General features: G+C 37.5%; 1 protein-coding gene and 1 long non-coding RNA gene across 2 annotated transcripts in view; one reads left to right on the top strand and one right to left on the bottom strand.

Moving 5' to 3' along the window:
* The window catches only part of LOC307164096, a 249,343-nt gene that overhangs the window by 146,722 nt on the left and 78,452 nt on the right, over positions 1-24,169 (bottom strand). The window lies entirely within an intron of this gene.
* On the top strand, positions 2,985-22,414 carry LOC307167171 (GTPase IMAP family member 8-like). Its single transcript, XM_079886142.1, has 3 exons — positions 2,985-3,245; positions 11,868-12,467; positions 20,080-22,414. Exons 2-3 carry the CDS (start codon positions 11,882-11,884, stop codon positions 21,354-21,356), a joined length of 1,863 nt encoding a protein of 620 aa, XP_079742268.1. The 5' UTR covers positions 2,985-3,245; positions 11,868-11,881; the 3' UTR covers positions 21,357-22,414.

The following is a 24,169-nucleotide window of genomic DNA, read 5'->3' as shown; positions in this document are numbered from 1 at the left end:
CACATTTCTTTCCAATCATGCTTTAAAGGCAAATATGTCGTTCTTTCCAATGACAAAAAACGACATAATTTTTTTAAATGTTTTGTTGTGTTTTATGTTTCTCTTAAAGCAGGGTTAGATGTTATCAGGGGGTCGGGGGCAAAATGCCAGCAGAATTAATATGCACCCAAAATTCAAAATGTGGTGGAAAAATTGCCCTAGTATGAGTTATTTTTATAATTAGCCTAGACGGATTTAACTTCATATTTAAAAATATATAACTTATATAAAGGGGATGCCAGTTTGAAGAATACCATTTGGTGGCATAGGAACCATTATACTTTTTGTGAATTGTTTTAATACCTTTTAATGGTCTTCTGCAATGTTTGAGGCATATTTATTTTTTCATGATTTAATGTTGGCCTAATTTCAGTTACATTTACATTTTAGGCTATGTAGTTTGAAATTGTATTTATTTTTTATTTTTTAGATTTTTATTGTAGTAACCACTCAGCTGTATGTGGAAATGCATATTTAAAAAAAATGTTGCAAATAAAACCATAGTCCACAACTTCTGTAGTTTTAACTTATTTTAATATATAAATTCAGTGAAATCATCAAACGTTTGTATGACTTGCCAATGACTTGTGACCCAAGCTACGACTTGACTTGACTTGCTTTTAAAAAAAAAATCACAGTGACAGGGAGCCAGAAAGCACATCCTGTATGACCAAAAATGATGGAGTATTTTAAGTCTATTTTGCTGCTATGTGAAAAAAAATCCCCAGAGGGTTAATGGAGAAAGTCAAAGAGGAGTTTATCCAGGATGGAGAAGCAGGACATCATCAAGAAAGTCGAAGGACCTAGTGACTGGTGTTCTGGTATGGTTCCGGTTCTTAAGCCTGATAACACAGTGATAATTTGTGTTGACCTGACTACATTAAACAGTGCTGTTAGATGAGAGAAGTTTATTTTGCCCTAAGTAGACCACACACTGGGCCAGTTAGGGGGAGCAAAAATCTTCACCAAATTAGATGCTAATTCTGGATTTTGGCAGATCCGTTTGCCTGAAGAGTCTCATCAATTGACTATCTTCATTACGCCATTTGGGCGCTATTCTTTTAAGAGACTTCCATTTGGGATTTCCAGTGCTCAAGAGCTGTTTCAGATGAGAATGTTTCAGCTTTTGGAGGGACTGGATGGAGTCACATGCCACATGTCGCGAGGAGCACCAGTTCGGAGAACCAAGTCTGGTTGGGCCAATGAGGCGAAACCAAAAGGACCTGCTCCTCATCCTCCCTGATCTTGCACAGGAAACTGTGCAAGAACCACAGGACCTGTGCAAGAAGGCTCACTGGGGGAAACGCATACTTGCGGGAGGCAATTGACATGCCAAAGGCGCTGGGGTCCTGTCCAGGAGCCCGCGGCAGCATATGAAGTCCGAGCGGTGTGGCTGCCACTGTGGATGCCATATGCCCCAGGAGCCTCTGAAATAACTTCAGTGGATCCGCATTCTTGCCCTCGATTTGACTCAGACAATGATGTAAAATATCCCTGTTGGATGTCGTGCAATGGGGAATTAGCTGCCTTTCCTTGAGATGCTTTCATCTAAACATAAAGGTTAGACAGGAGAGAAGACATTTCTTTACAACATGTCATGTTCACACAATTAAAGGTCCTCTAAGCGATCTCGGTTGGCGTAACCTCTTGTTGATGTTTGAATTATTATCAAACAAAACGGAGGCTAGCTAGACCCTCCCTCCTCCTCATCCACGCACTACCCCCCGAACCCCACCCCCACATCATTCTCGTCGGTTATTGGCTGGAACAGTTTGTTATGTTTCGTGCTGTGGGTCGCTCTGTTTGTTGCTCAGTTTGTTTTTGCTGCAGTTTGTGGAGCGTGGGCTGTCTGCTGAGACCCGTGTTTTTTTACAGTGTGTTCAGGGGACAGGCAGCGAGTGGATAGTGAGGAGATGTTTGCGGTATGTGAAAACAAAATGTTTTGGCCTAAAAAACGCGTGAGATTGCTTAGAGGACCTTTAAGTTGATGGCACTCATTGTTTAACCCCTTCCATTCCCGTAAATGGAGTCTTCCAAACAATATCCAAAGCAAACTTTTTTCTTTCCCCAAATAAAAGTTATCATCCATCTTTTGATTCATGATGAAGAAATGTTTGGGAAACAATGTTTTCCATCAACACTCAACCAAACGCGTCTTTAATACAGCCAATCAGACTTCTCTATGTCTGAAGCAAAAGACTGAATGCTCTGTAAGGAGTCAGAAAAATCAAGGTTATTTTCAGATAACATTTTACACACAATCTCTTTTGTTTGTGTGACAGCAGCTTTTCAGCTGCGTCTGCCCTGGCATTTCCTACAGAAACAAAATCTTTTTTTGTTATTATGCGCTGTGCATTTACAAATAGAAATTAGCATCCATCAAATCTGATATGAATTCAGCATGAAGAAAAGGTTGACCATCTGACGTAGCATTTTTTCAATGTTTCCACAGCGCCCTAAAATCATGTACTCCAAACTTATAACAAGAGTCTAGAAAAAAATGGGATGGGAGAAATTGTGAAAAAAAAATATTTTGCGTTCTCCCGAGAAATTTTGCATTCCCTGGCAAAAATGTTGTGTTCCCTCGCAAATATATTTGAGTTCCCACGCAAAACCTGTTCTGAGCTCGGGGCACACACTTCCTGTTTTAATGTCCCGCTGGCAGTGTTTCAGAGAGCCGAATGTTAACAATGCACAGTTTGAACTTGGACTCGATAAAGAAATACGGTCAGTGCTTAACTCAAGGAGTTCAGTGAAGTTGCCAATTGTCACAGGTGTCAGATCCACTGTGAGGAGAGAGATCTGTCAGTCTTGTACAAGTTCTCAAATTCACATTTACATGCTCTCGAGTTTTGCTACTGATTTACTTTCATATGTCAGCACTTGCACGAGCACTAACGGCCGTTAGGAAGTGGTATCGCTTCCTCTTTAAGCACTCGCGCTTAGTCTCACTGAAGCAGACGGGAAGCACAGTATCTTTCACTCTATCATACAAATGTCCTATTTACGGTCACTTTGTAACTTTATAACAGTGTACATTGTGTTAAAACTTTGTTGATAAGTGTAATTAGCAAACTCTCTTTTTGAAAGTGGCGCTTTTAATCGTGATCTGTCTATCGCTTCATTCGTGTTTTTCAATGCTGGAGTGAGAGAGTTGGACCTGGTGTGTTTTTGCTCAATTTGCCTCTTACTACTCTTCTTTGAAGGTATGTTTGCACACTTAATGGTTATTTAATTAGTTTTAAGTTTCAATGTGATTCAATAGCAGTCTAAGATACAATATTTGTTTGACTAACATTGTCAGTTACCATGGTTCAATCTTATTCAATGATACGGCATGATTGTAGCCTACCAAAAAGACTATATATCACACAATATTTACACACATTTTCTTGATGCGTTTACATGATGGAGTGTTCCAAGTATTTTAAAGTATTTCGTATTTTTTTTATTTGCATTAACTGTTATAAACATTTTGTGAAATTGCCTATATTTTGTTGCCTACATACGTACATTCATGCCTTTGAGCATTCACGCTTCTGGTGTGTTTTTGCTAATTTTGCCTTATACTACTCTTTTTTAAGTAAGGGATAATGTATATCCAGCCGGTTGTTTTCTCCCGACAGGGTGATGAGGACCCGACGCGAAGCAGAGATGTACATTATCCCGCTTAACACGGCTACTTGCCACACGAAATATTGATCTGAGTTGAAATATTTTATTCAGCTTTTAAACTAAAGCTTCCGTGGAGAGAGCCGTTTCAGCGGCAAGTTCAAACTAGGACATTTTAGAGATACAGTATACAGTCATAAGACTTATTAAAATCAGAGCCTACCTGTTTGTATCTCATAATCCAACAGTGTACAAAACAATAGCCAAAAAATGGCAGCAGCAGCGTTTGTATGAAACGAGAGAGTGAGTCCACGATACTGGATGGCATAATAACAGAACTGTACACAAAATATTGATTCGACTGAGTTTTAATACTTTATTAGCTCACCGAACGCAAAACTTCCACAAAGAAAAAAACGTTCCTAACGCTGCTGACTTCAGTAACCCGGATGAGTCTGTGTTATCTGTTTTGTTCATCATAACAAAAAAAAATGTGTGGGTTTAATATTAGCACATTTTGCAGATGCATCTATTTGATGTGCAGGTTAGCCTAGATATACAGAAAACATCTTTTAAGATGTTTATGACTTATTAGAATGAATGCATAACTGCTTGAAAATATGCTTAGCAGACATTTCCAGTTGAAGCGTTCTTTAAAGGGTCATGAAACCCTGTTTCAAGCAGCAGTCAGTTCTCACCGCCGTTTTGAAAAATGCTACAGAAGTGGACGTGGTTAAGCTGGAGGAAGAGAGACTGACAACAGCGACGGCTTCTGATTCAGACCGTTTAATCTCGCTCTCATTAAAAGCGTAAAAGCTTCACACAAATGCACGCTGCAGATTACTATTATAGACTTATTTTGCTGCAGTACAGTGTTTCCCACAGGATTTTGTGAGACTGTTGTGGGTGGACATTGGTTCCTCTAAGACCATTTTGTGCATTTTAAATTTAAATGCACCAATCTTTTTTGATAGTAAAAGTAAGTGACTAGATCAATGAAGAAATTAGTTCTCTTGTAAACAATTTTGTGCTCTGTTAAATAATATCCTGCATCTTCCAAGCTTTGTAATGGGAGTGAATAGAGGACATGATTATAAAGATGATTTTGATAATAAAAAATATCCACGCAGCTCTGATACGTTTGTGTAAGAAAAATATCCATATTTAAAATGTCATACTACTACTTTATAACTCCGATTGTGTTCATCTGAAAGTAGAAAGGCATATACACTGGCGTGCTCCCCCAGAAGAAAGTTTTGTACAGTTTAAAAACACATTTATTAATCTGGTGTTTTTTGAGAGTTCAAAATGAAGAGCTTCAACCCACGTTCAGTGTGTAAAAGTCTGTATATTGACTTGTATCTGAACTTTAACGGGGGTCTAAAGCTCATGTGCTAGACATGTGCAGATCAGCTCTAACTTCACCTGAATCTGCTGTTAAACATAAATCATCCACACGCCAAGCGCTCTATGATATTCTCTGATTTAGATATCTGATCATCACATTACAGTTATTACAATTCCCAGTGTTAAGCATGATGATATGGTAACATATCACACTGAAGTAGGCTGCTTTTAAATTCATATTTAAAATAAAAGCAAAATTACATTTCCTTAGCCTATAAACACAGGCTTTACTCCCTTCAAACTAAAATATTCACTGTTTCAAAACATTGTTTCATTAAAAAACACTTAGCAGAATATTTTCTGTTAAGCTTGTATATGTTTTTAGTTAAAGGTCCCCTGAAAACAAAAAGCAAGTTTTTTTTTAGCTTTTAGTATGAATATGTAAGGCTTAAGGTTATGAATTCAAAACTCTCTCACTTCCGCTAAAATGGATCAGGAAATTTTATGACATCACTGCTGACTTCAGCTTCTCATCACATCTTCTGTCCAATCAAATCCAAGAGCGCCACCTGGTGATGGTGAACGCACCACTCTCCAGCAGGGATAGAATAGAATAGAATAGAAATAAAAAAAGCCTTCAAAACAAAAAAAAATAAAAATTGCAATGCCATAAAATACAAATAATGAAATGTCACTGGCTACAGAAACCCCAAATTACACAAAATTGTAATTATAAAACATATAGTTACTATATACCAGGGGTCTCCAACCATTTTGTGTGCGAGGGCTACCTCAAGGGATACAATAATCTAGAAGGGATTTTGTTTGTTATACTCAAAAATATTTATTATACATATAATATGGTGGTGCTTTTTTTACTTTTTAACATCATATGCAAAATAATAAAATATCTTGATATTCTGGTTCAGACTTACAAGCATTTGGGAGAAAAAAAATAAACAATTCCTGAAAAATTATGAAAATATTTATTGACTTTTTTATATTTGTATATTAATTTATATAAACCTATTGTATGTTTAATCAAAAACAGTAGCCCAAACATTTAGTATAAATATAAATGCAAAAATAAATAAATAAACTGCCATAACTTATAAACAAACACATTACTGCATTACATTTAATACATTTATACATGACTATATTAATATAACAGCATTTTTAATATAATATATAGGCTACAGGCACATTTCTGCCAAGAAAAAAAAAGTTTGTTATATGTTGAGAATATCAGCGCTGTTTCATCTGGGCCCGGTTTCCCAAAGCGTTCTTATCTCTTAAGTAGTTCTTAACCTATTCCTTAACCTCTCTCTTAACCTTATGGCACGATTCCCGAAACGTTCGTTCGCTAAGTATATCTTCTGTAAGTCACACTTTCGTAAGGTTGGTCTGGCCACTCTTAGCTTTATCACTGTTGCAGGTCTATATGAATATTATTCTGAAGTTTTAATACACCCAGACAGTATTAAATTAGGCTAATTCAAGTGTTTTCATGCAAAGAATAAAATTGTCATTACACTGATTGTTGTTAGAATTTTAATTATATTATTATACAATATTATTTATTTAATTAAAACGCTCTTTTAAAGGCCAGTGAAAGCATAGGCTACTGTCAGTTAAGTCATATTCGGACGCTAATATTGTTTCTCATGGGCTCGTCCGGTATTTTAAACATTTACAGGGGTAAGTCGGTGATTTTAGTCCCGTCCGAATCCATAATATCAGTGTTTTTCTCACCCAACCCGCGTAAAAATCCCTGGCCAAATCAGTACCTTCTGTTTTTTGACAAACAGGTCGTGTGGTAATTTAATTGCCGTCTGAATCCACACCTCTGAGTTTACAAGAGATTCAAAATTCACGGTTTAAATCCTTTTTGATCACTGCCGAGCACCGTACGCAAGATGTAAACTTTTATTACTGAAATACTGGAAAGTGTTTACAAGAACGATATTTCATCGCAGCTCCACCTCAGCGAACAAAAATGGGAAAGAGAAGAAGGCACGTAAATTTTTGAAAAGGTTATTGTGGCAGCAATAGGCCTATATGTTAAAATTTTTAAATATGTAGGCTAGGCTATTATAGGCTATTATAGTTTGGATTATTTTTTATAATATCCAATAATCATAATAAATTGCAATTTCAACTATTTCTGAAGTGCTTCATTTATAAAGAACTCCGCTTTCTCACATAAACAGCCCCTGCACTAGAGAATAATTGATTCTCGAGCCATCGATATAAAAACATTCAGCAGCATCGCCACGGACAGCGCCGGGTAACGTCGCACGTAAGAAGGAATATCTTAAGCAGCTTCCTAAGGTATAGTTCGGGGAACACACTTAGGAACATAAACACCTTTGGTAAGATATATCTTTCGAGCTCTCTTAGCACGCTAAGAGTGAGTGTTATTGGGAAACCGGGCCCTGGCTTTTAACAATCTTAAATCACATAGTCAACTGTGGGTTTATAAGAGAGATGAATTGAACTGCTTCTCAGTGGATCGTGCAGCTCTGTGTAATAATGTTCGTGTGATCGAGATCAGTCCGCACAGCTGCTTTGGCCGCGATCGCTGTTTTTGCTCTGCGCTGCTCAGATCAAACAAGATTTGTTCCGCTTATTGAGCGTTTGCCATTTGATGCTTCTCATACGCAACGGAAATGACAGCGTATAATCAAAGAGAGTTGGGTCATTTTGTAGAGGCAAAAGTGCACCGGCGAAAAAAAGTCGCAAAATAGTACCATTTAGTCGAAGTCTGGAGCCCCGTTGTACAGTGGATCCTATCGGCAAGTTGGGGCTATTTATAGAATGTGTTTAGCGGGCAACTCACGGGCACCACGTTGGAGACCACTGCTATATACTATAACTTAACTATTCAAATATCATGTAAGCAAATTTAAAAGTGACTTTCTGTCAGTGGCTATTAGGCCGACTCTTCTTCCTCAGTTGTTTTTTTTTTTCACACATATAAGTGATTGTATTAATGCCCCTGCTATTGGCTGTTCATATTACTTTATTAGACTTTTTTTTTATGTGTGTGTGCCGACGGCCCTCGGTTGGACGGCCGTTCTGGACTTTTCCCGAATGCACAGGGCTGGGTTTCCCGATAATGTTGTCTCTTAGCGCGCTATGAAGACTCTTAAGGTATAACTTAACTTAAGGTATACCATTACTAGGCGTGTTCCCCGAACCATACCTTAGGAAGCCGCTTAAGATATACCTTCTTACGTGCGACGTTACCCGGTGCTGTCAGTGGCGATGGTGCTGAATTTGTTGATATCGATGGCTCGAGAATCAATTATTCTCTCATGCAGGGGCTGTTTATATGAGAAAGCGCTGTTCTTTATAATATAAGCACTTCATAAATAGTTGAAATTACATTTATTAGGACTCATGGGATAAATATAAAAAAATAATCCAAACTATAATAGCCTTGCCTACATATTTATATTGCTGCCATAATAACCATTTCAAATTTCAAATTTTTACATGCTTTCTTCTCTTTCCCATTTTTGTTCGCTGAGGTGGAGCTGCGATGAAATATTGTTCTTGTAAATACTTTCCAGCATTTCAGTAATAAAAGTTTACATCTTGCGTACGGTGCTCGGCAGTGATCAAAAAGGATTTAAACAGTTAATTTTGAATCTCTTCTTGTAAACTCTGTTGGCCAGGGATTTTTACGCGGGTTGGGTCAGAAAAGACACTGATATTATGGATTTGGACGGCACTAAAATCACCAACTTACCCCTGCAAATGTTTAAAATACCATACAAGCCCATGAGAAAAATATTAGCGTCCGAATAGTACTTATCTGACCGTAGCCTATGCTTTCACTGGCCTTTAAAAGCGCTTTTATTAAATTAATAATAAAATATATATAATAATATAATTACAATTTTAACAACAATTAGTGTATAATGACAATTTTATTCTTTGCATGAAAACACTTGAATTAGCCTAACTGAACACTGTCTGTGTGTATTAAAACTTCAGAATTATATTCATATAGACCTGCAACAGTGATAAGGTAAAGCTAAGAGTGGTCCAGACCAACCTTACGAACGTATGACTTACAGAAGGTATACTTCACTAAGAAGGTTTCGGGAAACATGTATTAACGATAAGGTACAGCTTAAGGTGTAACTTAAGAACCACGTAGCGTTAAGAAGGTTTCGGGAAACCCAGGCCTGATTGTCAGTCCGTCCCTGCTCTCCAGTGTTTCCCAATAGAGCAAAAAAACAGCTGTTTTCACAGCTTTGTTGGTTTCGGAGGGTGTGACCGAGAGAGTGAGTGCTCACACAGGATTGCACTATCCCCTGTGTGTAGGCACACTGAAAGGGCGTTCATGGATGACTCATGGTCCCATTGCGGGAACATGAGCATCGCGGTGTTACGGTTGTGACTCCGATACCTCCAAAGAGGTGGAGCCCCTTCACTTATTCCCCAATCTAGCGCTCCTTCTGCCCAGCAGAATAAGCCTATTTCGGTTATTAGCCTTGGTTACCTGAGGATCACAGTGAGATGTAACCCGCAAAGTCAACCTCCTCGGGCCCCTCACTCCTTTTTAACGCCGCAAATTGTGGATCCCCCCAAGAGAGCGCACTGGTCCATCCGCGGCGGTCCCAGACGTTTTTTTTGGTGCTCCACCGGATGATCAGATGTCGGTCGTGAAAGGCAATCATACTTATTATTTCTAATTCATTCGTGGGTCTATGTTCTTACAGAGCCTGCCAGCCTCTTCAAATGTGGTAAACCACGTTTCGACGAAATCCTCATTTTGGAGTATCATCATTGGCAGCTGCCAAGCCACTTCATAGCAACTTTTTAGAGCACCATAGCAACAAATGGTAAAGCATGCTAGAAACATGGTAAATCATAGTTATTCCTCTAAAAACGTACCCCCCGTAGGCGCCACCTAGCTGCGAAATTAATAATCATAATATTTTTCAAAAATATTACCTTGATCAGCGTAAAATAGATGGCATTTGAAAGGTTAGAGTCTGAAATTTAAAATGAATTTAGCCAATTGGATAAACTCCTAAGTAGTGCTGAGTTTTTTTGCTGATAAATAGAAAAAAATATTTGTCATAATTTATAAACTACTTTTTTGTACTACATACTGCAATATGTCAAAAATATCATACAGCTCAGATAGTCCTGTGTCATATGTCATTTGAATGGTCAGGATGAGTAGAATACAACAAGCATAATTGTTTTAGGCTTTTTACTAAATGTAGCATCCAGTCAATATTGAGAAGGCCAGAACTGATGGTTAAAATGATTTTTATTGCCGTCCGTATCATCAACCAACGTAAGAGCTGAGTATAAGCAAATAAACCATGCATTACCATCACCTTTCGAAGGTTACACAGCTCATTACATTAGTTTCAATCTGATAGCATTACCAAATTATACATTTTACGATAAACATTTCAAGTAACTCAAATATATTTCTCATTAACTATACCAACCTTGTTCCCCAATTGACCGAAGCTAAATTTTGTAGTTTTAACTGTTTCTCCGTGGCGTTTACTGTTTTTTAACCGTGAACCTTTTCAGACTTTCCTTTCGTCCTTTGCGCCTTTCGCCAGTTTCGCTTCCGTCACCATACTTCCGGTTTCTTTGGCTATCAAAATAAAAGCCCAATACCGTAATAATAAAACATTATAGCGTAGCGCTTAACTATAGTGCTTAACTACTCTGTTGGTCTTTACACTAAACTTGAGCAAGGTTTTTGTAAAATAAGCCCCTAGGGCTGAAACGTTTAGTCGACATTTCTCGACAAAATATCTTGTTGTCGAGTATTCGTTTGATCTCACGTGACCTAATGTAAGGGCCTGCAATATCGCGATTTGACCGCTACGGCGCTGTAGCGCTAGAGTGTAATGCAGCCGTTACAAATGCTATTGCGGTAGAAGAAAACACAGCGCGAATTATGACTGAGTGCAAACGAATCCGAACTAGCAAGGTGTGTGAAAGTTTCACAAAACTTTAAACCAAGAATGCTGTCGTGTGCAATACATCCAAGGCGAAACTTGCTTTTCACGGGAGCACAACATACATGTTAAAGCACTTAAAGATGAAACAAGACGAGCCGGTGAGAGTTCTCCAGCTGGAGCTAAATAACTAGCAGTAAATCTCTTTATTAGAGAATGCAATACTACTAATAATAGCAAAAATATTAACAATAGTAATATAATTACAGTAATGTGATGATTTATTTTTGCATAGAATAAAGCTTGATCGAGCTTAGGAGTCAGGGCTGTTTTTATTAGAACGTGGCGTATCATGGTAAATCATGCTAGAATGAGGTAAATCATAGTAAACCTTGCTAGCAATTTGGTAAACCATGGTAAATCAGACTAGAGTGTGGTAAATCGTGGTAAACCATGCTAGAATAGTGTAAAGCATGGTAAACGTTGGTAAATCAAGATAAACATTTGTCTTATATTGCAATAGCATTTGTTATGAAAATAGCAACATACACATATAGAAACAAAAGCTACAACATGCCACTAATATAAATCTATAGCGAAAAATATATTCCCTTAATAGATAATAAATTATTATAAAATTCAGGTTACCATAATAAATACAATTAAATTGTATAATTGACATAGCAACACTGAATTACTTGACTAATTAATCAAACCATTTAAGTTGCTAATAGTGTATCCATTACAGAATTTAAAGGTATACCCATTTCTTTCTTTCTTCCTTCTCTTTTTTTTGAAGGCTTTTATATGGAATTATGAAATTTCATTTTATTTTACAATAGAAAAACGTAGGTAACTTAGGTTATGTCCCATGATTAGGTCCTTTGATTATTAAACCATGTTAATTTTACTTATTTCTAGGCTACAGAATAAAAATGGACAAAGACATAATGAAAGATCTCTGTTTAAATCTGGTCTTGCTGGGAGGAACAGGAGTTGGAAAGAGTTCATCAGGAAACACAATACTGGGACGAGACGCTTTCATCTCAGAGAGCAGCTCCACTTCTGTCACACACAATGTTGCTGTTGAAATCGGTAATATTTGTGGATTACCGATCACAGTTTATGACACACCAGGATTTTCTGATACAGAGTTGAGTAAGGAAGATCTTAGGAAATATGAAAAAATTCTTCAGGAATGTGAATCGGGCCTGTGTGCGTTTCTGCTGGTTCTCCCAGCAGACAGATTTACTGAAGAAGATCAGGAAGTTCTGGAGAAGATTGAGGAGCTTTTGGGAGCAAAGCGTATACAAAACACCTGGATTCTCTTCACAAGAGGAGATGAACTGGAAGAAGAAAACAAGACCATAAATAAAGTCATCAAAGACACTGAATACTTGAAGAGGCTTTCTCAGAAATATGAGGGCAGATACCACGTGCTCAACAACAAGCAACAAATAAAATGTGATGATCAATCGAATGCTCTGATATCTAAAGTTCTTCACAGGAGCATAGAAAATCGTAAGTGTATTTTTGTCTGTTCACGTTTAGCATGATGGAAGTAAGCCGGGTGCACACTGTATGATCTGTAATAGTCCTTTACGGTTGTTGCTCGTCAGACTGTACAAACATGATCCTCAAGTCACACTGGTGGATCTCAGTTGTCATTAAAGGAGAACTTGGTAGCTTTTTTAACTTAATAAAACTGTCTAGAAATCATTTGGATGGTTTAACAACCTGTTCTGGTGATATTGGTGACTTTCCCCACTCCCCTCAGCGTTCCCAGGCGGAAAACCAACCTTGCAACTTGTTCACTACCGTCCCGGCAAGATAGAAATTGGAAGTCTCGTGAGAAGCGAGAACTAGAACGAGAACGAGCGCGAAACACAAATTGCTTTACGGCAATTCGACATAAACACACACGCATGTATGATGTATTACCAGATTACCCACCTCGGTAGACATAGCTCCACGCGATACAGTTGGCTTGCTCCGATCAAAACAAACGCACATGAGCAGCGGTAGAGAGGGGAGGAGGCCGCCGCAAGTGAGTTTTTTACGACTGTGTTGTGAAATATACGCCCCACCACAGCTGTAGGGGGAGCTCGTGGGGAAAACATGCGACAACAAAAGGGAAAATCAGCGAAGAAGTGACTAGAGTTCGCTAGAGTTGCCGAGTTCGGCTTTAATGTCAGATTGTACGGCAATCAAGACACCTTAAAAACAGAGGCATGCAGGAAAAGGTTTTACATCATCAACCATTCGGTGTCTGTGAGCTGCATTACATGCAGAACTGAAATTTTGGCCATGTGAAATTACATATACATATAAATTACATATATGCAAATATAAATATTTTTATATAAATATACTTCATTTGCTATATATATATATATATATATATATATATATATATATATATATATATATATATATATATTAGGGGTGTAACGGTTCACAAAATTCACGGTTCGGTTCGATACGATACACTTGTGTCACGGTTCGGTTCGGTACGGTTCGGTACGTTTTTGATACAGCAAAAAGAAAGAAATGCCAGAGAAATTTTCTTTATTTCATTTTTTTTTTTTTATTAAAACTAACATCTTAAAGTATGTTTTTTTTTTTTTTTTACTTTGTGCAATTCTGGAGCTATGATTGACTAGGAGCATATAAAACAAACAGCTCCTTGGAAAAAATGAAATGTAATATTGTAGTAGGCTAGTTAAACAGGTTTATTTTAGTTCAGATATCCATAGTGAATGTTGCTGAGCTGTGGACAGTTCATTCAAGGCACAATGTTTCTTCCTGGTTTCCACGTCAGCGCTGTTTGATCCGTTAATAACGGAGAAATGTAAATGTTTATTCTGTGGAGAATTCAAACGTTTTCTTTACCGGATCTCTTATTAGCGCTGTGTAGTAAGTAACAGTGTCGCTTGATCATGATCGGCTCGCGCTCATAGACAATGCTCGCGCTGCACTGGTCCAAACTGATAAACGGTCCTTCAACCACGCAATAATGAGCAGTTTCGTTCCGTTTGCATTACGTTTGCCATTTGGTGTTGGACTATGTTGTGGTCGCGCCGGCGTCTCTTACATTATGAGCGCGCTTGCCATGCGCCTACATTTGAAATAAGGAAATTTTGGTCGGTTCGTTGGACCATTTTTTCTGCCGACAAAAATAGTTATTTCAAATGAAGGCGCGTCGCGGGTGGCAAGCGCGCTCATAGAGGCTGGCGCAACCACAACATCAACTGGCAAATGCAATGTAAGGAACGAAACTGAGCTACTCTTATTGGCCCTCATTTATCAATCTTGCGTAGAAACGGGCGTATATATTGGCGTAAGATTATGCTTACACTTCTCTCATCGCCTGATTTATGAAGCTGTGCGTACCTTTGAAATTCTGGTGTACGCAATACCTGCCCTTGATAAATGCCGCGGCTGAAATCGATCGTCATTAGAATAACACGCCCCGATATATTCAAGTCTCCGCTCCCCCCACGCCCTCATTTTACGCCATGGACACACGGAAGACGGCAAATTAAAGAGAAACTTCTTTGAGAAAGAGAAAGCGAAACCAGGGAAGTGGAAAGAAACAAAATTAATTTCTAGATTTTTATTATTAATGACGCTTATTGTTATTTAGAAGAAGAATGTCGTTATTATTATTTGTATTATTATTATTTAAAAGAAGAAGAATGGCATTTTTATTATTTTGTCAGTCTGAATAATTTTTTTGGTCATTGAAAGCCTTTCATTACTAAAACCAATCCGTGCATACCTGCCGGGCCTAACCCTGGCCTAACCATCCTTTCAAAGAATAGTACAACGGCGAGCGCGTCGAGTATAAACGCCTCGTCCGTTTGGGGAGGTGCGCGCGCAGTCTGCGGAGACTCGCGCTGCGGAGCCAGGCGAAAGTATAAACAGGGCTTGAAACGTCAGGTAAAGCGCACAGGCTCGCAACTTAAGGAATACATATGCCTACAATTCAAATGCTTTGGTAAAGTCACACAAATTAAACATTGAAGTCCATGTTGCGCAAAAATAAACACTGAAGTTTATAATTACTATGTTGTTGTTTTTTTACAGTGGGTCATATTATATTATATCTTTTAGTTTATCTTTTAGTTTGTCAGTGCGTTTTGTGGTGTTAGGAATTGGGTTTTTTTGCGCATTCCCGCACTCAAAACGTGCGTACACCACCTCCTGAGCTGGCGTAGGATTTGAGCGTGCCGTACGCCAACGTCCATATTGATAAATCTCAAAGTCAACGTGGTTTTGGGTGTACGCCAGGTGTACGCTGGAAATTTGGTGTACGCACTTTTGATAAATGAGGGCCATTGTGTTTGTGTGGACCGTTTATCAGTTTTGATTAGTGAAGCGGGACTCGCGAGCCCTATGCACGAGCCTGATCAAGCAACACCACACAGCGCTAAGAGATCCAGACCAGTAAAGCAAGCATTTGAATTTCAAATGCTTTTTGAATTCGGCACTGAAGTAATAACATCGCTGCGACAGCTAGTGCGAAACATGCACATTTCTCTGTTATTAACGGATCAAACAGCGCTGACGTGGAAACCAGGAAGAAATATCGTGCCATGAATGAACTGGCCGGTGTCCACAGATCAGCAACATTCACCATGGATTTACTGTAGTAACACTAACTGCAAGGTATGGAAGTTTGTCAGGAATAGTGGTCTACAATGCTTTCAAGTAACATTACGTCGGTTTTATTTTGACATTATGAATACAATTGCTGCCCTCAAATGTTAATCTGAACTAAAATAAACCTTTGTTTATAACTAGCCTACTACTACAAAATTACATTTCATTTTGTCCAAGGAGCTGTTTTGTTTTATATGCTCATAAGAAGAGTCAAGTATAGCTCCATGATTGCTCAGTAAAAAAAACAACAACAAAAGAAATACATAAAAAAATCATACTTTATGATGTCAGTTTCATTAAATAAAATAATAATAAAAAAAATTAATTCAAGGAAATTTCTCTGGCATTTATTTATTGTTGCTGTATGGAAAACGCACCGAACCGTGACACAAGTGTATCGTATCGAACCGAACCGTGAATTTTGTGAACCGTTACACCCCTAATATATATATACTTTTTAAAATGTTATAATTATATAAAGTATACGCAAAGAATTGCATGCATCTGATGCACAAGGCAAACACCTGAAAGCAAAAAAAATAATAATAAAATAATGCTAAAGTGGTAGCTTGAGCTTTAAAAAAAAAAAAAAAGTGATGCCCAGGGATCCTGACCAATTGTGAATGTGGCAAGTTCGGAATTAGAATGTATTAGGAAGAATAACAGTAAAGGAAAACCTTTAACTTTTGGCAACAATAAAAAGGGGTTTAAAATATTTCTAAACTTGTAAAACTATGGCAGGGGTGCCAAATCCTGTTCGTGGAGATCTACCTTACTGCAGATTACAGCTTCAACCCTGATCAAACAACTGAACCAGAGAGAGATGAGGGGGTCTGTATCTCTTTCCATTGGTTAAATGGAAACGGCTAACTTGATCATGTGACACACCTCAGCCTATCGTTTAATGGCAGTGACGTCAGAGCCCGCAGTTCAAAGTTTTATGACAGTCAGTTACAGTTTATGTTAATCAGCTTTGTGTGGATTATTAGCGCGTTGGTATTGTGAATAAATGTTCTATATTTTGTGTTATATCGCTAGTAAAGATACAGTAGGTCTGCATTGTTTGTGGAATGTACTTAAAAAAAAACTACCTTTAAGATAACAGTAAAACGTATTTGTAATTTAATACATATTTAATTAAGTAAAAGTATATGTTTATGTATTTTTTTAACAATCATTCATTAAAAAGCTTTATATCATCATTAGGCACACAGCAGTTGACCAACATTTCATGTTTTATTTGAATTAAACACAGTTTAACACAATATTTATAATTAAATTATTAATTTTGTGTTTATTGATTAAATTCCATAATATCAGCGTCATATGTATACATGCAGTTATAATAGTCATTACAATTCAAGTCTTATCATAAGTTAATGATATGCATTTTACCACGGTAAAACCCGAAAGCCAAAGAAAGAAAACATTATTTCTTTTAACATTTTAGACAATATAGGCTACAGTATCACGCAATATTACTATTAAATACGATGGTAATGCCGTAAATGAGTCATACCTGTCACAACATTCCCTTCTCTGACTTCTCTTACAAAATAGCCTTTTAATCATAGTAAGGTCTACATATCGTTCCCAACAAAAGTATTGTTCTTTACAATACAGTAAAAGTATTGTTAAAGTGTGGTTGATTAGCAAAAAGGCTGTCAATTCATTAATGGAGTTTCCTCACAAAAGTGGCTTATTCAGTGTAGTGAAGCCTCTTCTCCACTGCCATACATTCATAAAACACGCCCTCTGCTCTCAGTGACTGACTGAACCAGCTAATTAAGATCTTCAGGAGAACTTGATAATTACAGACAGGTGTGTTTGATCAGGGCTGGATCTGAACTCTGCAATTATTTTAAGCAGCAGTGATATTCTCTCCATAATTGTAATTTAAATATGAAGGTAAATACAACCTTAGAAGAACAACAACACATGACATATTACACTGTAATTATTTATTTAACAAAAATAAAGCAAAAATTGAGATATGTGAAAAAACAAAGTTTATTTCAAGATATCGCTGCTAAAGGTAATCTATTGAAGAAGTAGTGAAGTGACGTGATGGTCAACCAGGCGCAGGTCCTTCATCGTGGAGATTGCAATATATTGTAAAGTTGTTTACTAGAGGTGTGTTGTTTTGCTGTTTTTAAATAAATTAAAGCCATTGTAAAGGAATGTAAACTCCTGCTCTGCTCATCCAGCACGGGTTGCAGTCGCGTGTTGCACACAGTGCAGTAGGAATCACAGTTCACTGTTCATGTGATGATGGCGGATGATTCGTTGCGCAACAGAGCCTATATGTATGATAATGTCTTATCTTGTATGCTTGCTCAGCACCGCCGCTCCCTATACAGAGAGTACGTGCGATCGCGAGTCTGAAAGTGAAACGCAAGCTTCCTGATGCGTATAGAATTTACAACATTATATTACAATCATGTTCTCATTATGTATATGACAGATTGGCACTGCACTTAACTGTATTTCATAATCAAAGTGAATCCAGGCATTACTGTGGCCTTTCAAATACAGTTTCACTTGATTTTCCCAGTCTGGAAGGCATACTGTCTAATGTCAAATCAGACCTCAGAAACTGCCCAATCAGAGAAAAAAGAGAAATTAATTTTTTTAAAGTGAGAATGATCATCGTTTTGACGATCGTCATTGTCACATACGAGTTCTCGAGTACTTGTTTCCATCCCTAGTTTGTACTAATGTGCTGTATTTAGTTTTCACCAAACATCTCCGCTTTGGTCTCGTCTGTCCAAAGGACATTGTTCCAGAAGTCTGGGGGTTTGTACAGATTAAACTTAACAAACCTAAACTGTGCTGTCATATTCATTTTAGAGAGGAGAGGATTTCTCTCGGCAACCCTTTCAAGTTTAATTTCTATGCTAGTAGTAAGGGTGAACTTCACACTTGACTTCTCTAATGTGGTCTATAGTTTCTGCTAAATAAATAATGACATGATGTAAGAAGTCATGTGTTGTTGTTCATCTGAGATTGTATTTACCTAATGTTAAAGGGATAGTTCACCCAAAAATGATAATTCTGTCAGTAATTACTCACCCTCATGTTGTTCCAACCCCATAAGACCTTCGTTCATCTTCGGAACACAAATTAAGATATTTTTGATTAAATCTGAGAGCTGGCTCACTCCTCCATAGACTTATAAAGACATTATAACTTGCTGGCCCAGAAAATGTATTAAAGACATCGTTAATATAGTCCAAATGACTCCAGCGGCTCAATCTTAAGTTTATAAAGCGACGAGAATACTTTTTGTGCGCAAAAACAAACAAAAATAACGAGTCACTTGGACTATATTAACTATGTCTTTAATACATTATCTGGGCCAGCAAGTTTCAGTCCCTTATAAGCCTATGGGGGAGTTAGACAACTCTAAGATTTAATCAAAAATATCTTAAAGGGTTAGTTCACCCAAAAATTAAAATTCTGTCAGTAATTACTCACCCTCATGTTGTTCCAACCGCGTAAGACCTTCGTTCATCTTCGGAACACAAATTAAGATATTTTTGATGAAATCTGAGCCATGTTTCACTCCTCCATAGGCTTCCAGTGTGACCGAAACTTGCTGGCCCAGAAAAGTTATTAAAGAGATCGTTAATATAGTCCAAGTGACTCCAGTGGCTCAATCTTAAGTATATCAAGCGACGAGAATACTTTTTGTGCGCAAAAACAAACAAAAATAACGACTTTATTCCACTATTCATTTCCTTCTCTCTGGATGTCTAGTTGGTTCGCGTAGTGTTTTTGCGTAGCGCGTCTGTGTTACACGTCACCACGTAGGCTCACTATTGGCCGACGCCGGTCATGTGTGTGTTGCGTGATGACGTGCAACACAGACGCGCAGCGCAAAAACACTACGAGGCCCAGAGAGAAGGAAATGAAAAGTGGAATAAAGTCGTTATTTTTGTTTGTTTTTGCGCACAAAAAGTATTCTCGTCGCATGATAAACTTAATGTAGTGCCACTGTAGTTACTTGGACTATTTTAACGATGTTTTAATAACTATTCTGGGCCGGTGAGTTTCGGTCACACTGGAAGCCTATGGAAGAGTCAGAATTCTGTCAGATTTCATCAAAAATATCTTAATTTGTGTTCCGAAGATGAACGAAAGACTTACATGGTTGGAACAACATGAGGGTGAGTAATTACTGACAGAATTTTCATTTTTGGGTGAACTAACCCTTTAATTTGTGTTCCGAAGATGAACAAAGGTCTTACGGGGTTGGAACAACATGAGGGTGAGTAATTACTGACAGAATTTTCATTTTTGGGTGAACTATCCCTTTAAGACCTAAGGACTAGATTATTTTTATGTTCTCATACATAAAACCACATAATTCAAAGATACTTTCTTTTTCACATGTACAATATCCATGTACAAAGTAGGTGGTATAAGTTGAGGTATAAGTGTGATCTGCTTTTTTCCCTTCATATAGTGTCGAGAAGACAAAGAACTCCAGTCAACATTCCTGTCGAACGTCCTTTATCCAGAAGAATCGTGCTGTTGGGTAAAAGTGGTGTTGGGAAGAGTGCAGCTGCAAACACAATATTGGGAAAGAAAGTGTTTGAATCTACAGTTGGCTCAATTTCAGTGACCCGTGAATCTTCAGTGAAACACGCCACTGTTTCAGGCAGGAAAGTGTCTGTAGTTGATACTCCTGGATTATTTGATACACACATGAGCTCTGAGCAGTTATTGGTTGAGATGGCGAGAAGTGTTTACATATCGAGTCCTGGGCCTCATGCTTTTCTCATTGTGTTTCCTGTGAATAGATTCACTCAGCAGGAGGAAGAGATTGCTCAAATCATTGAGATGTTGTTTGGTGAAGAAGTGTTAAAATACTCCATCATTCTTTTCACTCATGGAGATCAACTAGAAGGAAGGTCCATGAAAGAAATCATTGAGGAGAATGAAGCATTAAGACATCTAGTTGATCAGTGTGGAGACAGATTTCATGTCTTCAATAATAGAGATGAGAATAGAGAGCAGGTGAATGATCTACTGCAGAAGATTGACACAATGATAGAGCAGAATGGTGGAGGACACTACTGTAATCAGATGTATGAAGATGCTCAGACATTCAGAAAAGAGGAAGAGACTGAGAGATTAAGAAAGGAGACAGAGCAGAGAGTCAGAGCAGAGATACAGTGTGAGATCAATGAGAGAGAACAACAAGAGAAGATTCAAAGACAAGATGAGATTGAGAGAGTGAGAAGGGAGACAGAGAATAGAGTGAGAAAGCAGACAGAGAAGAGAGTGAGAAAGCAGACAGAGAAGAGAGTGAGAAAGCAGACAGAGAAGAGAGTCAGAGCTGAGTGTGAAGCTCAAATGATAGCTAAAATGGAAAGACTTAAAGTAGATAGACAGAGAGAGGAAGAGGAGAGAAAACAACAAGAGGAGATTCAAAGACGAGAAGAGATTGAGGGAGTGATAAGGGAGAGAGAGGAGAGAGTCAGAGCTGAGATACAGCGTAAGAACAATGAGAGACGACAAGAGGAGGACAAAAATACACCAGAGAGTGAAGAAAGAAGTGGATTTAAGAAGTTTTTTTCCAAGTGTTGGAAATACTTTTTGATGGCCATTGCAGCTAATGCTATAAGTGTTGGTAGAGATGTTGGTGGAGTTGTTGGTGGAGTTGTTGGTGAAATTGTTGGTGGAATTGTTGGTGGAGTTGTAGCCTTAATTGTTGATAAAATGCAGAAGCGTAACTAATGGGTGGAAAGAATGTTGTAATATCATGAAAGGTCATTTTACTGCCACACACAACGTAGGTTGAATGTGATGAATGTAAATTAGTGATTTTTGATGATTAGTTGAGTTAATTTCCTATATACTGTTATGTTGCCATGAAATCTTCTGTTAAATCCCTCAAATTGGAACCTCTTCTAAATGATTTACATGTATCAAAGGTAACTGATAAAATTGAAATATTTATGGACGATCTTTTAGTTGAACGACTCTAGAAAGACCACGCCAGAGAACTTCATAAAGCGTAGAAAATGGAGAAGAGGAAGAAGACAGGCAAGGACTCATCTTCCCCGAGACGAGCAGATCTGGCGAGGCAAGCAGATGATGAGGATTATCAGGCAGAGGGAAAATAGCATAAAATATTACTAAGTATTGTGAGGGGATTTATGTTGTCAGAGAGTCAATTTAAATGTCCTAATTGTGAAATATAATGCTTGCAAGAGAGGCTTGAATCGCTTGATACAAGTCTGCCTTGCAACTAAGGTGTTTGTAGTTAAAATGTCATACTTTTGCAAAAGAAGCTTGAATCCCTAGAAGCAGTGCTTTGCAACTTAAGTGTTTGTGGTTTCCTTTGATCTCTCTGAATATACTCAACGTTTCAACAGGCTATGCCTGCTTATTTGACCTTTAGCATAATTTAAGAAGAAAGAAAGAGGTCTCTTCACAACCCGTGAGGAGGCGAGAGCCAGGATGCTGCAAGTGAAGGAACGCTTAATATTAAAGGTATAGCGGAGGATCTTTCCGAATTTTAGATAAGACCCGCCCTCTCCACTTTTTGAAAAGTTTGATTGATTCACCAGAATGATTGACAATTAGGAGGACCAATAATATAGGTATTCCACCCGGAAGTAAAAAATCCTCCGCTATACCTTTAAGCTTTCTAGCGTAGGTGGCAAAATATGAGATATGTATATGTGTTTATTGCATAATAGCTTTAACGGTGGAAAGTTCCAGGCCAGTTATTTCACCTTGTAAGCATTGGCAGCACCGGCATTTATTCTTGATGTCTGTGTGTCTACATGAAAAAAAAGCAAAAAAAAAAAAAAGCAAAAAAAAACAAAAAACATTTGGTTTCTGAACAACTTTAAGAAATCCATTGGATTACAGTGAAAATGCTAATATATATATATATATATATATATATATATATATATATATATATATATATATATATATATATATATATATATTATGTTATTCAAGAACAGTGCTGTTATAATCAATAAAGTAATCTAAAGTTAAAAAAGTAAGGGTCAAGAACCCAACCAAAGCAAACACTGATCTCCATAATGGTGACATTAAATTTGTGATGTTCTCCTTCAGTGATTCTGCTTGTTAACATCAGGTGTCTTCAATAATGGTCAATCATCACTCAATTAATCACTTAATTATCTCATTAACATCAACACTTGGGATTTTGCTGTGTAGTGTGCTTTAATACCTTTAAAAACTTCCACATTATGACAAACCATTAAATGTTCCCCGAATAAGTAACTTTAATAACTGTTTATTTATAATAAACAAGCCACTCCTGTAAGAAGCCCTGAATGTAAATTAATTTCTCCTGTGCTACACTAGAGCCTTTGGAGAAACAGAAATGAGTGAAAACAGCACTGATATTCAATTAAAGCATAAGTGACCACTTAGTTTGACTTTCTCCAGAGCGACAGTCACACTGATGTCTGCTGTTTCACCAGCACACTCTCGTCCTGTTGGAGAAAAAGTTAAAGGTCAAAGTGCATTTCCAGGAGTGTAGTATGAATCTATTTGAAATTTACCCTGTAATGACAAAGCAACAGCTCAAACTTACCATCAGATTCTTTCTTAAGTGAAGATTCTTCAGCATTAAATGAATGTATTGTCTTTTTTGAGTTTATTGTCTTTGTATTATTCTGAAACTTTTTAAAGTAAAACGAAACCATTTTTTGGTGATTCGAAAAACTTTTAAAACAAGTCTCAGAGTGATTTTTCCCCTAGAAGTATCTTTTCTAACACAAAACACGTCTTAGAAATTTTAAATCAATATATTGTCTTCTCTGAATGAGCAGTCAGGATGATTTTCACATAGTTTTGCAGCAAATATTCTAGGCTACGTGATACAATTTTCAAAAGTCTTGTGAAGAAATAATCAGTAGGGGTTTCATGAGCTTATTTCAGTGACAATTGTTTTTTGTTTTTTCACAAACCACGCATAAATGTTATTATCTCAAAACTACAAACTTTTATATACTTGCTGCTGATATATTATTGTAGCAGAGTTTGTGCTGAATACAGTGTAATCAGACTTTAGCCATGAAAATGTCACAAGTAACAGAAATAACCAGAAATGTCAGAGCATGTCAGAACACCTCCAGGGCCCAGAAAACAGCTCAGACCCCAGAGGGTTAAAGGGGTGGTATAAACCCCCTTTTAACAAGATGTAAAATACGTCTCTGATGTCCCCAGAGTGTGTATGTGAAGTTTAAGCTCAAAATACCCCACAGATATTTTTATATAGCATGTTAAAATTATCCATTTTTGAGGGTGAGCAAAAATGCATAGTTTTGTTTGTCCCTTTAAATGCAAATGAGCTGCTGCTCCCGGCACAGAGGGCGGAGCTACAAGAGCTTGTGTGTGTGTGTGTGTGTGTTAGCAGCTTGTGTAACTGGTGTGAATTATTCTTTGATTTGTTTTTTTACATTGTATTATTTTCTTTAATTTACTGATTATACTAAGTTTTTTCTACTTTTGTATTTAGAATGGATTAATGAACCTCACGAAATTTTGTTCAGATTATT

This window comes from Squalius cephalus (genome assembly GCF_949319135.1).
Source record: "Squalius cephalus genome assembly, chromosome: 1".
NCBI lineage: Eukaryota > Metazoa > Chordata > Actinopteri > Cypriniformes > Leuciscidae > Squalius > Squalius cephalus.
This window is presented reverse-complemented; position numbering and strand designations above follow the sequence as displayed.

Bases quoted from the DNA above. Each gene is read 5' to 3' on its own strand.
- LOC307167171 (XM_079886142.1), top strand. From the start codon at position 11,882: ATGGACAAAGACATAATGAAAGATCTCTGTTTAAATCTGGTCTTGCTG. The intron at 12,468-20,079 runs GTAAGTGTATTT...CCCTTCATATAG, and splicing joins TCACAGGAGCATAGAAAATC to TGTCGAGAAGACAAAGAACT.